Below are 16,144 nucleotides of genomic sequence, written 5' to 3'. Positions count from 1 at the left end.
TCCTTACAGAATCTAGCCCTGGAATGTGGGAAAAAATAGTATGACCCTGGATAGGAGGGTGATATGCAGATATTGCTACAAAGCGGACCCTTATGGAGCTGCTGGAAAGCCCAGGTTTGTTTCAGGGCTGGGAAATAGTCCAATAATTGCTGGAATTGGTGATGTCAAGAGAGAAAGCTGGTATTGAGATGCTGAAATAGAGAACTTCTATTTAGCTTTGTAGGTCAGTAATTGTGGTTCTAATTAACACACACTGGCACAGTGTGCAGAGAAAAGGTGGATGCTGCAGGAGTTCAGTCTCATTTCCACAGGCAGTAAGAAGGATAGTTGAGCCTGCTTGGCCCTTTAGGTGCTTGCTGGGGATGGGGAGGGCACAAGGATATCTAAGGTGCAGGCACAGCCCCAGCGGACACAACTGGCCAAAAGAAACCAATCTTGTAGGATTGGGGTGCATGTGCTCCAAGAATGGAATCCATATGGACAATCAGTGGAAGAATTTGCACTTCTACTCTAAATTTGAAGACTCAAGTTAGTATGTTACCAAGATAAAGGCTCCTCACTTCCATAAGATAGAAGAATTTGCTGAGAAGGGATAATAAATCCTATTGAAAATACTGATGGCTCCATTTCAAATCTGGAAGATCCAGGCATGCTCTGACTCAGACAGCCAACACTTCTCAACCAGGAGCAATCACCCACACCAAATGGAGCGCTGCACATTGTCTACTGCTGGCTCTCTCAGTCCTCTGCCTTTTGTAAGTGACAGCAGAAGTCAAACCTTCTCATGGCCCCAAGATCATCCCAAGATGTCTTCATGTCCCCAGAAAACTACTAGAAGCTGCATCATGGGGGCACCTTTTTAATCACCAAATAAGATTTTGTTGTTTTCCCATAAAGAGCAGAATTCTTTTAAAATACACCACCATGAGAGCTGTAGCCTTCCCCCTAGCTCCCTTGCTCCTCCTACACCTCACTTCTCATCCCCACAAAAAGGGAGATGGGCAGGCATTTTCCTACAGTGCCCCACCATTCCCAATCACTTATATCCTTCATCCTACACCCACGTTCGTTACTCCTTTCCCAAGATCCTTGTCTTTCTCCTCCCAGGGGCAACTTCCTTGGCAGTTTAATTCCCTCACCCCAGCCAATTTGTACCTCTACTTAAAAAACAAAAACAAAAAAACCCACCTAAAAATGGAAAGAGGAAAAGGGAACCAATCATGTTACTATGATTCCTTCTACATCCTCCAAGAAAAGACACTTGGGAACACATTACATGTAATAAACATTTCCAAACACTGACAACTAAGATCCTTCAAAGTTTATTTTTGTTCAAATGTATTTCACACTGACAAGTCATTTATACAGAAGCTTTGAGTGCCAAGAAAATTAATCAAAGCTTTAGCTTTCATTTTTTGTTAGTGAAAGTCTTAGTCTTTCTGCATTTCTCTAATGCACTTCATTAGATGGACATTATTGTTCAGCAATATTGTAAAATGCAAGCCTGGAATCAATGGTGCCGAATTATGTACAGTATTATTACACAGACCCTAACGATGTAGAACCAAGGAAAAGGACATTTAAATTTCCACAACACGAAGCATGTTTATGCAAATTTAACAAGTCTGAATAAGTCACAAGTTCCCATTTTTCTGGATGGTTTGAAATAATTAATTTCCATGAAACCAGTTTTCAAACAGCACTCTCGGTCACAGTTTTTAGTTTGACAATCCTACAAACAAAGTGTGCGGTAACAAGAGAATGATTGCACCATTTCTTCTGATTATCTGTACTCTAAGAAAGAGTGAATAAACTAATCTGGAACACTCAGCTGTATAACTAATTGAAAGAATATATCATAGCAGAGTGAATTACAGCTAAGTGAACAGTTTCCAAAAACTGAAATCGCACACTCTCAGGTGCAAATGAATTATGTAGGACCTCCCAAAAATTAGCTAATTATACATCTGAAATACATTTTATAAATTCATAGACAATAAATCTCTAAACATTTTAAATTGGCCATGCCAGTGGGTGACAGTCATATTCTCCAGTACTAAATACTTCAAACTATTAAATCATACAACCTCAAAGCACAATGAACCGAATTCAGTTCTACACTGTATAAAAAGTTTAAAATAGTAACCTCTAACTTTTTAATACCTGCTTTATTTCTCAGGAGACATCTGATTCTGACCCTATGGGTTTTGCCCCCTCTTCTTCCAAAAAGGACCACAATGAAAGACAAATTCCATTTAAACCATAGAGCAGTGGCTTAAACTTTTAAAAAATGTCTGGAGGCTTTTTTGACAGAACAGCTGGATGAAACAATTTTGCAGAATAGGAGCGTTCCCCTATTTAAAATGTTATAAGTTTTCAAGCTACCACATAAGGATTCATCACTTATATTTCAGGTGTGTGAATGACAAAGCCTTAGGAGGTCTAAACCACTATTCTCATTGCCAGAAGCAATTATTGAAAACAGGACTTTAAAGGAGTGTTTGCTTATGTAATAGAAATGAGTAAAACAAATTAAATCAGAAGAAAAAAATCGAACTATTTGGTACCTAAAAATGTAGGCTGTATGTAAGTGTTGAGAAAGAGAAGCTTTAGAATAGATCATAGATGATTAGGGTTGGAAGGGACCTCAGGAGGTCATCTAGTCCAACCCCTTGCTCAAAGCAGGACCAATCCCCCAGACAGATTTTTACCCCAGTTCCCTAAATGGCCCCCTCAAGGATTGAACTCTCAACCCTGGGTTTAGCAGGCCAATGCTCAAACCACTGAGCTATCCTTCCTCCCCAACAGTAGACACATTTATGGCTATGGAAAACGTGTAGAAGACTCACTGTCAGACCTTATTCTGCTAATAATTGAATAAAATAGGCAAGAAAAAAATCACAGTGCAAAGAGGTTCTATGTCAGAGCTCAAAATTCCACTGACACAGATTCAGGGAGTTTAAAGACAAACTGGGTAATTTAATAACTACGGTATGTACAGAAAAGAGAAGCAATGGAAAAAATGAATGAATGTTTTTAAAGAATCATTTGCCATTATTAGGACGAAAAGGGCATATAGGTAGGTCCCATTAGACAAGATTGAGCTACATTCATTAACAGTGAAATACGGGGAAAATTTACAAAGAAACCATAAATGCAGCAGGATCAAATTCTCTTAGGAGACAAAAAATGATTGTTCCTCTGCAGCAAAACCCCCAGGAACTCTAACTTCTTTTCTAGAAAAGGATGAGATTATTAAAAAGGAAAAAATATCAGGAGAATGAAACAAGGAGAAAAATGTGAAACTGATACAGTACCTTTCACTTTATTTAATAAATAACCTCGTCAACCAAGCCCTTTGAAAGTAATGAAAATTTCATCCTCTGTTTCGGTCACATTACACTGCATTAAGGCAGATACTATCAAATAATTTTATTACCAGCCATACCGACTTCCATTTAATTGATAAAGGTCTGATTCAGCAAAATACATAAAGATATCCTCAAGTCCATCCCTGTTCAGGAAAACATTTAAGTATGTGCTTAAATTTAAGGGCATGATTAAATGCCATGAAAATCAATAAGCACATGCTTAAATTAGTTCCTGAATTGGGGCCTAAATGAGTTTAAATCTCTGAATGAAATCAAGGAAAAAAGAAGACCTGTCACAACAAAACACACACCATGCAGATACTGTTATCAACAGACAAAGGTAGGCTGTACAAGTTGTGATATGCCCTCTAGCGGTCACTCTAAGAACCAGCATCTTATTTATATTGTATTTAGGACAAAATAAGAATGAGGTGGATGGAAATAAACAGAAAATATCCAATATAAATTTTTCAGATGGATTTTTAATCAGTATTCAAGCAGTCATGATAGAGAACTTAGGTTCAGTCAATAGAGATAAGAAAAAAAGGTCATAGTACCTGAGTAGTCAGAGTTATTCAAAATACTAAATAAAAAAGTGGTGGGTATATATTTGATATAAACAAAACAAGATCTTAGAGTAAGGGATGTCTTCTGCACTATTCTTCTGATACTTGTAGCAAAAAAAAGGGAATATGAATTAAAATTATTTTTAAAATCAGACACATACCATCTTAAATTTATCACAATGATGCATATACAACATTTGCTAACTTCTGTGATTAATGTAAACTAAATTCCACATTAGTACATCCTGGAAGCTGAAGAAACTCCTTTTTTATCAATGTGGAAAAAGAGATATGTTTAAACTGTGCAACAAGTGACTGAATAAGAAGAATATTTGTACTGGTCCTTTCTACATCAGAACACCGTACATTCTAAAAGATAGGTCCACAAAATTTGTGTCAAAATTTCCAGATATGAATGTTTAAAGTTATGCACATAAATTATATTTAGGCACTTGTAACTTCCACCATTGTTTCTAGTAGGGAAGAAACAGACCGAAGTTTGAGAATTTTGGGTCAAGAGACTTTGCTACAGGTGCAGAGCTAAGGTTATTTGGACTCATCAGCTGTGCAGGTCCATAGTTTCAAATGTTTGAAGTTCTTCAAAGAGTAACCTTAAACTTGAAGTTTTAAACAGAGGATTTTTAATAACAAAAATTTTCTTGTACTTTTAGAATACCAGGTTCTCCAGGTTAACCAAGTGTAGGTCTGGGAATTTACACTGTACACAAGATTTTAACCACAATAAAATACTTTATTCAAAAGAAAAATACTTGACATTGGTATTCTAATAGAATTTAAGGGTTGCTGCAATATAATAAATGACAGTGGGTTGATTGGCAGGGAAATCCTCTATGATACAAGTAAAAGTGTAAATTAGTTATTAAAGACAGTGTTTAAAATTAAAGATTGTTTTTGGCTATCTGTTTTCCAAAAAGGACTGAATGTTTTAAAACAGCTGAAAACAAACCAGGAATTACACATAGTAAATTATTGCTTTATTATCAGAATTTCAATGCAACCTTGTGCAATTTGGTATGCCTGCCAGAGTTCTGATTGTGATTTAATTATATTTCAAATGCTGGCGGCACAATAGCAATTTATTCTCTGTTAGATAAACCTCCGCTCGTAGGCCTGTCACTTTTGATGCATGAGTGGACCCACTTAATAGAATGCACAATTTTATGGCTATATAAATTAAAATGCAGTTGCCAGTGGCCTACTTGATTTATGATTTAATATTCATCTCAGTGAAGAGTTAGATTTAAAGAGTTAGATATAAAATACAAGAACTTTCAAGTTGTGGCTTTAGCCTACATTTTATTCAATTTAATACTTCTGGAAGAACCTGAAGAGCAGTTCTGTGTAAGCTCGAAAGCTCGTCTCTCTCACCAACAGAAGCTGGTCCAATAAAAGATATTATCTCACTTACCTTGTCTCTCTAAAGTACTAACTAGCAGATAAATACAAGTTTTAACATATCTAACTGACTGAGTTTATTACATAAAAAGGCATAAAGATGGGTAATATAGGATTGAACACTTCTGGTGGTGGTGATCATGAGGTAGGAGAGTGTCATTTAAACCTCTAAAGCTAGGGCTAACTAACTAAATAAATCCCACTTTAAGTTATCACTAGTTCATCTTCATCCATGATACCAACAGTGTGAGTGGCCACTGACCTTTTCAGTACAAATCATGTAGGGCTGCTCAGGATAGGTGCACCATCACTGTCCTTAAAGTACAAAGGCCATCTATGACTTGTTTATAACAATGCACACATCACTCCCATGGGTGGCGCTAACTAGTGGTAAGAAGGGTGGGAAAATCTGGGAGGAATGTCTTATCAGACAAGGCTTCACTGTAGCTGAAGCAAACATCCTCTCTCGGGCTGGATGGGGAGAAAGAGGAGAGAAGTCAGCATTATTCCTCCCTTTCTGGAGGCGGGGGAGACTGTCCTTCCCACTCTTAGATGACTGGCTAAGATAGACAGAATGGAAGGAAGACAGAGATTGTGTCATACTGAAATGAGGTGGCATTGGGCAGAAAGAGACAGGTGTGTTGACGGAGAAGGAAAGGTAAAACTGTAGTTAGGAGATACAAAATATGGCTAAGGAGGAGAAATTGGCAGAGATTTTGAAAATTCTAGGGGACAGGGAATCGAATGGGGGAATGAGGATTTTAAGGAACCTCAAAGTCAGCACCTCCACAAAGACTAATTAATCTTTTTTTTTTTTTTTTGGCACTCAGGTTAATATAGAGTCCCATTACCATCATAAAAATACTAAAAGATGCAAAGGATTATTAGCTTATCTGTACAAAGTAGCTCAAATTAACCTATCCTCACTTTTTCCAGTACCATACATACTGCAGTCCAGAAGAGGATTTTTCAACGTCAACACTTGCAAAATATTTATGTTAATGATAAACACAAAGAACTTAATTATGGATATGGTGCTCAGATATTACTTCTTGCCATATCTTTTAGCACGGGTGCGCGCACACACGCCACACAGACACACCTTAGTTATCCATGAAGAAGACTACCAAAAAAATTACTATTCATTCTATCACCAAATAATGGTGTGGTATAAAGATGCTTGCCCTCATAGTTGTGTTCTTGACTGCCACACAGTGAACGGCATGGCATTCAACTTATCTATCTCATCATTTAAGGATGAAGGGCTGAGTTGATCATGTTGAGATATGAACCGGTGTTTCCAAACAGACAAAACTGGTCAAACCCGATGCTTAGCACTTATCATAACAAATCCCAAATATGTGTGGCCTCTGTACAAACTGAGCAGTGCCCGGACCAATCTCTGGCAAGGTTCCTCAGGTGAGCTGATTTATATTCCATTTATGTCCATCACTGACAATCTTATTGTGCCACTGACGCTTTTGGTGCTCAGGGGCTCACCAGCTGCATAGCGGCATTCCTTGGTACACAGACTTTAGAATTCATTAGTATTCCATTCTTATAATATGTCCATACCAAGAAAGTGCTGATGGAAGCAATTCCTGGGTTTGGCTTTGGATATGGGCACTTCCTTATCTTGTCCTGCCACTTCATATGGGGCAGCTGACTAACACAACAAGAACAAACGTCAATATGGTGTTCTTGAGCCTTGATCAGTGCCCACATCTCACTTCCACACCACAGAGTTGGTATAACCATAGTTCTATAGGATCTGCAGTTTTGGAACAAGTGATGTCACAACGTTCCTCACACAGGTTGCTGAAGGGCCTGAAACATGGTAGCAGTTGCTGCTACATGAGCATCCACATCTTTTGAGCATCCTCCAGCACTGTCTAGAATACTGCCCTAATACTTAACAGCTGCCAACTGCTTGATTTCCTACCCAGACAGGTTAATATTAGTTGTAATCTGGAGGTTAAATTTGGTGATAATGGCCAGAAATTTAGTTTTATCTGGACTAATAACCAGACCCATGCTTCTTACCTGACTGGATCAGCCATCAGTTGTGGCAATTCACCAGACTGAGCCAATGGTGTATTCAAGATCCCAAAGCAGAATGGGTGTCCAGTTCAATGCCACCAACAGCTGCCTCCTCAAGCTTATGCATCAACCAATCAATGCCGATACCAAACAATGGTGACAAAATATAGCCTTGCCAACCTCTCGTGGAAACAGGCAGCCATGCCATGTATCTGCCACTGACTCGAACACAGCTTCCTGTTCCACTGTAGAGCTCTTCTATCAGTGACACTCTCTTCCCAGAGATGCTGAGATGTCTCTTGAGATCCCACAAGCTTGCTCAATGCACTGAAACAAAGGCCTAAGGACGTCTATATAAATAGCATTGTGCATGACTTATTAAATGCAGCTATCTTCTCAAAATGATGTCTCAAGGTAACAATCTGGTTGACAGTGGAACAACCAGATCTACAGCCACACTGAGTATCCTGGTCTTTGCCACCAAGTGCATTGTTGATTCAATACATTAACAGGGAAGTGAAGACTCTCCCTAGAACTGATAATAGCGTAATACTTCTATAGCTGCTACTTTCAGCCTCATCACCCTTTTTGAACAGAGGTAGAATAACCCCCCTTCTTCCAGTCACTGGGGATGATACTAATATGCCTGGGAGAACCTTTGCACTTACAGCACAAGAATACTGTCACCTGTCTTCAGATACTTAGGAGTAATGCTACAAACCCTTGGAGTCTTCACAGACTTCAATTTATGGACTGCGATCTAGATCTCTTTTTGGTTGAAGTAGGTGGCTCTATGGAACTTCCTGCCCCATAAGTGGAAGAGGGACTGCAAGTGGTGGACATCTTACCATTGAGGCAACTGATCCATCAGACTCTGGACAATGCTGCCACCCTGATTCATTTTACTGAACAAGCTGGTGCCACCTTCCCTGGCAGACATTGTAAAGTTGAACGCAGGGTGAGGAGATAGTGACTGGCAGTAGCCTGTTCTAAAATGGCTGAAATGTGAGTCGACCATCACAATTCTTTATCTTTCGTACACCATTTGTTGACTTTCTGAAGTCGAACCCATTCAGCCTTAGCTTTTACACTCGACAAATGTCTTTGAACACCCAAATTGGAGCTTTGCTTTTTCTTTAGCTCCAGCTGGTGTGTACATCTCCTCCCTGATCCATGGATGATGTTTGAAGGGCTGAAGCCCTAGAACTGAGCTTGCAGTGGCCACTAGTGATGACCTGAAACATCGCCTTTCCTCATCAGATGACAGCGTGAGAGACTTAAATCCCTCATGCTTTAGGCAGTTCACAACAGAAAGCCGTCAGATAGCTTGGTTGCCATAAGAGCTTTTGGTTGAATGGGGCCAATTTTGGCCCTCTAATTGGTCATCTTCAAAGTTGGAGATGCACTTTTTGTCAGCAGAAGATGATTGATTAGAACACCTAACTATCCCCTAATTTCAAAAGATTGTGTGGGTTTGTACCAGAGCTGGTAAGGAAATCTAAAAGAATGAAGATTGACATTTTATGCTTACAACACAACACATACACTCCCACAAGTGCAGGAAATTCACTCATTACTCACTCATTTTTTATGTCAAGAGTCATGGAGGATAGAAAATAAGGGGGCCATTTAGTTAATACCATACAGATAAATACTATAGGAGTATAATAGTTTTTCCTTTTTGGAATCAAGAGAAGGTTTTGCCAAAGCCAGCATGGTCTCTAGGGTACCAGTGTGGAAGTCAGGAGAATGGGTTCTGTTCTCAGCTATGCCACTTCTTGTGCGGCCTTTGAATAAGGTATTTCATCTCTGTTCTCAGTTTCCCAATTTGGAAAATGAGATATAATTGTGAGTAAACATCATTAACATGCTTTTAGATAAAAGGATGAAAAATGACAAAGACCTGAGCATCTTTATTAATAATAAGGTATGGCAAACAGATAATTTGGTTTGCTACACAAATTTGAAGAGTCAAATACATGAGGCAAGATCCTCAGCTGTATAAATCAGCATAGTTTAATTGAAGCTAATGGAGATAAATTTTCCATTGCTATAAACTGAAGTGACACATGGAATCCAGACCTTGTTTGCAAAGGTGCATTTTACAACATAAATGTAAGTCTTTTAGCAGCAGTCTTATTTCAAGCAGTAACTTATAGATTATTTTGTAAGGAGTACTAGTCCCTGTATTTTTGTTATATTATTTTCTATACAGCTGTAATAGCACACAAAGCATAAATTTAATTAAAGTCCCCCTAACCTCTATTAGCTCTATGTCACAGAGGTTCTCAATCTTTTTCCTTCTGAGGCCTCCACAACATGATATAAAAAACTCCACGGCCAACCTGTGTCACAATAACTGGTTTTCTGCATATAAAACCAGGGCCTGTGTTACGGGCAGCAAGCAGGGCAATTGCCTGGGGCCCCAAGCCTCAGGGGCTCCTGTGAAGCAACACTGCTCAGGCTTTGGCCTCAGCTGCAGGTGGCAGGGGTCAGGGCCCTGAGCTTCAGCCTCATGAGGTGGGGCTTCGGCTTTCTGCCCTGGGCCCCAGCGAGTGTAATGCTGGCCCTGCTTGGTGAGCCCCCTAAAACCTGCTCACAGCCCCCTGGGGGCCCTAGACCTCTGGTTGAGAGCCACTGCTCTATGAAATAGTTCTAGGATTAAAATATATATCTGAATCTATTCAAAATGAAATCACTTAAAAACCACAAAGCATTTCAAGGCTAATAACTTTTATCCTAAAATAATTTATTTAAAAGCTATTTGAAGACAAAAATGAAAACAGTAAATTTCTTTTTAAAAATGTACCCAACATTTATAGCATATTAAATTAGCTTTTATTTAAGCCACATTACTGCCGCTTAACATGCCAGGTATGTTATGTAAACTGCATCTCTAGTGTTATTTGTGGTACAGGTCAGGCCACCATTGTCCACTGTGACTTGAACAGAACACTGTAACAACAGAACCAGCAGTGCAGGGTAGCAGAGAGTCATATCAGCAGTGAAGAGGTTACTACATGAATGTTGCATCTAGTGTAGTATTTAGAAGCTATTTACTTTTAAAGTAATTATATCCGATGAAATCAGTGCAAATCACTACAGATCATCAGTGACTATGTACCGTATATACTCGTTCATTAGCCCGTTCGTTTATAAGCCAACCCCCACAAAATGGATAGGTAAAAATAGCAAAAACTATATGACCCTTTCATAAGCCGACCCTATATTTCAGGGGTTGGAAAACTTTGGCTCCCAGCCCATCAGGGTAAGCTGCTGGCGGGTTGGGACGTTTTGTTTACTGTTTGGTTTACATGGTTTGCTCTTCCCAGCCAATGGGAGCTGCGGAAAGTAGCGCCACTTCCCGCAGCTCCGACTGGCTGGGAACAGTGAACCACGGCCACAGGGAGTCAAGGGGTAGCAGGGGTAATGGCAATGGAGGCATAGCTGAGCCATGCAGAGTACATGGAAATCCACTGGAATCAGTGGGTTTCTACTAGGCATGCCTCTGTTCCTGCTACCAGTGTGACTGTGGCTACGTTGCTATTTATACTCACGCTAGCTCAATGACAGCTAGCGCGAGTATGCGGACATGAGCAGGAGAATCACACCCTTAGCTCATAGTGTAGACATAGCCTGAGTCAAAATAATGCAGTGCCACAACCCGAGCATCTCAATATAAGAAGTCATGATTGTCTGATTTAGTCTGTGGCCATATCCGGCTGGTCAGTGACAAAGTGGTTTTTCAGTTCCTTTGAGGCAGAATACCACAGTAGAGATAAAGAGAGCACGTGAGCTTCATTTACCTGCAAATTGTAATCCTGGAGAATTTTCACCAGTGAATCTCTCAGATTAGGAATCTCCATGCCTTCCTTAATGCGGTGAATCAGAAGAATGGGGTCAACGTGGGTACCAATGTTGTTTAACAAGCCAGTAATAAAAGCTGTAAAAAAAAAAAAAAAAGATGTAAAAAAGTTGTAAGATGAAGCCCCACTAAAATGCTCAATATTAGAGTGCTGTGATAACAGCCAATAGCCTTCTGCTGATTTTATGACAGCTCTTTCCTTAAAAGGCAATGTTAAGTCACATTCATATTTCTTGCACACATCTCTCTTGAGTAAGGAAAGAGGGCATACTGTGATTGGCAGACTAACACAAAAGTCTTTGAGCCTCTGAAAAGGAAACCCAGAGTATTTAATTGGCCAAGTCTTCAAAAGACAACAAAAATAACACGCAAATTTGAAATTATAGTGTGCCCATAGCTGAATGTTTTTGGGCACCTGAACACATTGAACCAGAAGGTTAATTTCAATGCATGATTACTTTGGAAACTTGGGATAAAGAATTAAATATTTTTCAAGCACTTCTCTGAACCTTTTCCCCACAGGCGTGAAATGCAGTGCTGAGGAGGGCCTTTTGCTCCACCCCCTTTGCTTTTTGGCCAATCAGCTGCCCAGATGGAGCTCTGGGAAGGAGAGCAACTCAAGATCTAGCATCTTCCCTCTGCCCAGGAATTGTGCAGGTCCACTTGAGTGGCTGCGTACACAGGCAAAGGCGGCTGGTAAAATTCCCAAGGTGATGTGGGGCTTTTTTCTCCACTTGCTCAGGTGTTTAACTCCTGAACATTTCATCTTTAAAAACCTTCTCTCCTCAGTAATTAGTAACATGTTTGATGATGGTTTTCTGCCCATTAAGTATTGGACTTGAGAACACGAAACTCATCTCTTGCAGGTTAAGAAATGGTAATGATTTCTTGTTACCTGGTACTGGTCTGAATTAGTGGCCAAGTGGTGAAAAGCTGTCTCTCAACAGTAATCTCATGAGACATTCAGTGCCTGGGAAAAGGGTGCCTAATCAAGATAGTTTTATAGCCTTGGCTTTAGAAATTCCAAAAGAGGACACAGTCATATATTGTAGATAGCTTTAAAGATTCCACAAGTGATTTAAATTCCCAATGATATATTCTCTCCTGAATCCGCTCTCTAATAAAAAATGATATCGTGTTGCCAGTCTGTCAGTAACCTCGCTGAGCTGTAAACCCAGAGCAGATGCTCAAGAGAGAGCAAATGGGAACCCCTCCACAAAATAATATTAAAAGATCTTTTGTTTTTCACCAGACAAAGTAAAGAATTCAACACATTTAATCTGGTGAAAGAGCAGAAAGATCTACGCTGATCTTTATTTTCAGAAATTTGCAAAGTGACACATACACTATATGAAAACTTATAAAATAGCTCAAACTTTCTGTCAATGTAGCCTGAAGATCAACTTTTCAGGAGGTATAAAAATATACCCTCACTTCAGACCAACTTAAAAGAAATAAAATATTTCATGAATTTCTGTAGGTAATAATACACTTACTAAAAGTTGTAGGATGACATCATATGCTTAAATGCTTGCCCTTTCTCACCTCCAGATACTGCAATACTAGAGGATTTTTTCCTCAGGATGCCAATATTAAAAATGATTACATTGCAATACAACCTCTTGCACTAGGTAACCTGGCATGGCTCCAAAAAGAATTAGAACATATTCTTTTTGCCATGCACAGGGATAATTCAACTCCCCCTCCCCCAAGTTTACTGCATTTCACCAAACATACATACAAAGCTGCCTGTAGCTTATTCTGCTTACGTGGTTTGTCGATAGAATATAAAATGAGGTCTTCCCATAGTTCTCCATCATCTTGCTCCTTGGCAAATTCAATAGCCTTATCTACATCATACAATTCTTCCATTATCATCTTCAGTGCGCTACGGCTATTCCCCATTCTGCCTAGAAGAAAAAAGGAATACGGGAATTATAAAAACCACAGAAGAAAAATGTGCAGAAAGCCCCCTGTGATAAACATCTGTACAGTTTATACTGTTCCTGGTTCACGAACAAGAGGGTGAAGTCTTAGACCCCAATTCAGCCAAGCACTTAAGCACGTTTTAGTGCTTTGATGAATCTGGGCCTTAAAATTTTGTTATAACTATACAGAGGTAGGTTAAGCAAAGTGATGTTAATTCTCTCTCTCCTGCACTGCAGGTACATCTGAGGCAGAATAAGTCTAATTTTATTATATACATACACACACACACATTCTCTCTTTAAATGGACCTCATCTTCCAAAGATGCTGAACATTCATAGCAGCAATGACTATAAAATACTTGGATTACAGTGGACTGAACCATCTCTTGTATTGAGTAAACCTATTAGTTCTTTTCTGAAAGCACGAGTTCCTCCGCACTTCCAACATACATACAGAACATTTTTCATAGTAAATGAGACCCATTAGGTAAATTTCCTGTTCTACTGTCAGTTCTGCCCACCACAGCTTTAATACACACAGACTCCACGGCTGTATGTTACAATTCCTCTCATCCTGAAGAGGGTTCCCCACGCTGCTGAGAGAATTACATTACATGATAGAGTACTTAAACAATATATATAAACAAAACAAAAGTCCAGTTTTCTTGCAGGATAGGTGGAATCTGAAGTTCCAAGACTGTAAGCAAAATTGGAATGAGCTTGGGGGAGGGGACACAGCTGGGGGGGGGGCGGGAGGTCGCTGCCAGCTTCAACCCTGCTCTGCTCCCAGCTGAGGCTCACAGACCCCCAGAGGGCCACAGACCCACAGTTGAGAACCACTGCTCTATCATATCCCCCCTTAGTTGTCTCTTTTCGAAGATGAACAGTCCCAGTTTTTTTACTCTCTCCTCATATGGAGGCTGCTCCATACCCCTAACTTTAATGTATCTATTTTGACATGGGGTGACAAGAACAGCACATAGTTTTCATGATGTGGGTTTATCAGGGATTTATATAGTGGTATTATGATATTTTCTGTCTTATCTATCCCTTCCTAATGGCTCCTAACATTCTGTTAGCTTTAACTGCCATTGGACCTTGAACAGATGTTTTCAGAGAACTATCCATGATGACTCCAAAGGTATGTCTACACTACCCACCGGATCGATAAATCAACCCCCCCAAGCATTCTCCTGTTGACTCCTGTACTCCAGCGCTGCGAGAGACGCAGGCAGACTCGACAGAGGAGCGGCAGCAGTTGACTCACTGCGGTGAAGACACCATGGTAAGTCGATCTAAGTACGTCGACTTCAGCTACGTTATTCACATAACTGAAGTTGTGTAACTTAGATCCATCTCCCCCCCAGTGTAGATGTCTTTCTTGAATGGTAACAGCTAACTTAGACCCCATCTTTTTGTTAGTATAGTTGAGATTATATTTGTGCATTACTTTGCACTTATCAACACTGAATTTCATCTGTCACTTTGTTGCCCAGTCACCCAGTTTTGTTAGATTCCTTTGTAACTCTTCACAGTCTGCTTTGGTATTATCTTGTAAGTTTTATCATCGGCAAAGTTTGCCATCTTACTGTTCACCCTGTTTTCCAAATCATTTATGAATGTGCTGTTCAGCACAGGTCCCAGTACAGATCATTGGGGGACCTCACTATTTACCTCTCTCCTTTGTGAAAACTGATTATTTATTTCTACCCCTTGTTTCCTATCTACCAGCTGTTGATCCATGAGAGACCTTTCCTCTTATCCCACAAATCCTTACTTTGCTTAAGAGTCTTTGGTGACCCGGTCAAAGGCATTCTAAAAATCCAAGCACACTATACTCACCGGATCACCTTTCTCCACATGTTTATTGATCCCCTCAAAGAATTTTAATAGATTGGTGAAGCATGACTTCCCTTTACAAAAGCTGCATTAACTCTTCCACTACATATTATATTCCCCTACGTATCTGATCATTCTGTTCTTTACTATAGTTTCAAACAACTTGCCTGGTATTAAAGTTAGGCTAACTGGTCTATAATTGTCAGGATTGCCTCTGGTGTCTTTTTAAAAATCAGTGTTACATTAGCTATCCTCCAGTCCTCTGGTACGAGGCTGATTTAAGTGAGAGGTTACATACCACAGCTATTAAGCTCTGCAATTTCATATCTGAGTTTTTTCAGAACTCTTGGGTAAATACCATCTGGTCCTGATGACTTATTACTGTTTAAATTTAATCAATTTGTTCCACAACTATCTCTATTGACACTTCAATCTGGCATGATTCCCCAGATTTATCCTAAAAAGCAAAAAAGGATGGTTCAGGTTTGGGAATATCCCTCACTTCCTCTGTAATGAAAACTGGTGCGAAGAATTCATTTAGCTTCTCTGCAATGAGGCTGTCTTCCCTGAGTGCTCCCTCAGCATGTTGATCATCAAGTGGCCCCACTGATTGTTTCATAGGCTTCCTGCTTCTGATGTACTTAAAAATAATTTGCTATTAGTTTTTGTGTCTTTTGTTAGTTGCTCCTCAAATTCCTTTTTGACCTGCCTAATTATACTTTTACACTTGACTTGCCAGAGTTTATGGTCCTTTCTATTTTCCTCCATAGGATCTGACTTCCAATTTTTAAAGGATGACTTTTTGCCTCTAACGGCCTCTTTTACTCTGTTTAGCTATGGCGGCACTATTTTTTTCTGGTCCTCTTTTTTTTTTTTTTAATTTAGGGCATATATTTAGTTTGAGCCTCTTATGGTGTTTTAAAATTGTTTCTATCCATCTTGCAGACATTTCACTATCGTGACTGTTTCTTTTAATTTCTGCTTAGCTGGCCTCCTTTTTGTGTGGTTTCCCTTTTTGAAGTTAGATGCTTCTCTGGTGGGCTTCTTTGGTATTTTCCCCCTTACAAGGATGTTATATTTAAATATATTTTGGTCGCTACTACCTAATAGTTTGGCTC

General features: G+C 39.6%; 1 protein-coding gene across 3 annotated transcripts in view; it reads right to left on the bottom strand.

Moving 5' to 3' along the window:
* Window positions 1–16,144, bottom strand: part of VPS41 (VPS41 subunit of HOPS complex) — a 162,283-nt gene that overhangs the window by 9,764 nt on the left and 136,375 nt on the right. For all 3 annotated transcript variants that reach the window (XM_045007071.1, XM_045007072.1, XM_045007073.1), the window contains 2 exons: window positions 13,028–13,168; window positions 11,200–11,336 (listed from right to left, as the gene is read on the bottom strand). In XM_045007071.1, coding sequence (XP_044863006.1) covers window positions 11,200–11,336; window positions 13,028–13,168 — 278 coding nt within the window. The remainder of the gene's footprint in view (window positions 1–11,199; window positions 11,337–13,027; window positions 13,169–16,144) is intronic.

Source organism: Mauremys mutica, chromosome 2, assembly GCF_020497125.1.
Source record: "Mauremys mutica isolate MM-2020 ecotype Southern chromosome 2, ASM2049712v1, whole genome shotgun sequence".
Taxonomy (NCBI): domain Eukaryota; kingdom Metazoa; phylum Chordata; order Testudines; family Geoemydidae; genus Mauremys; species Mauremys mutica.
This window is presented reverse-complemented; position numbering and strand designations above follow the sequence as displayed.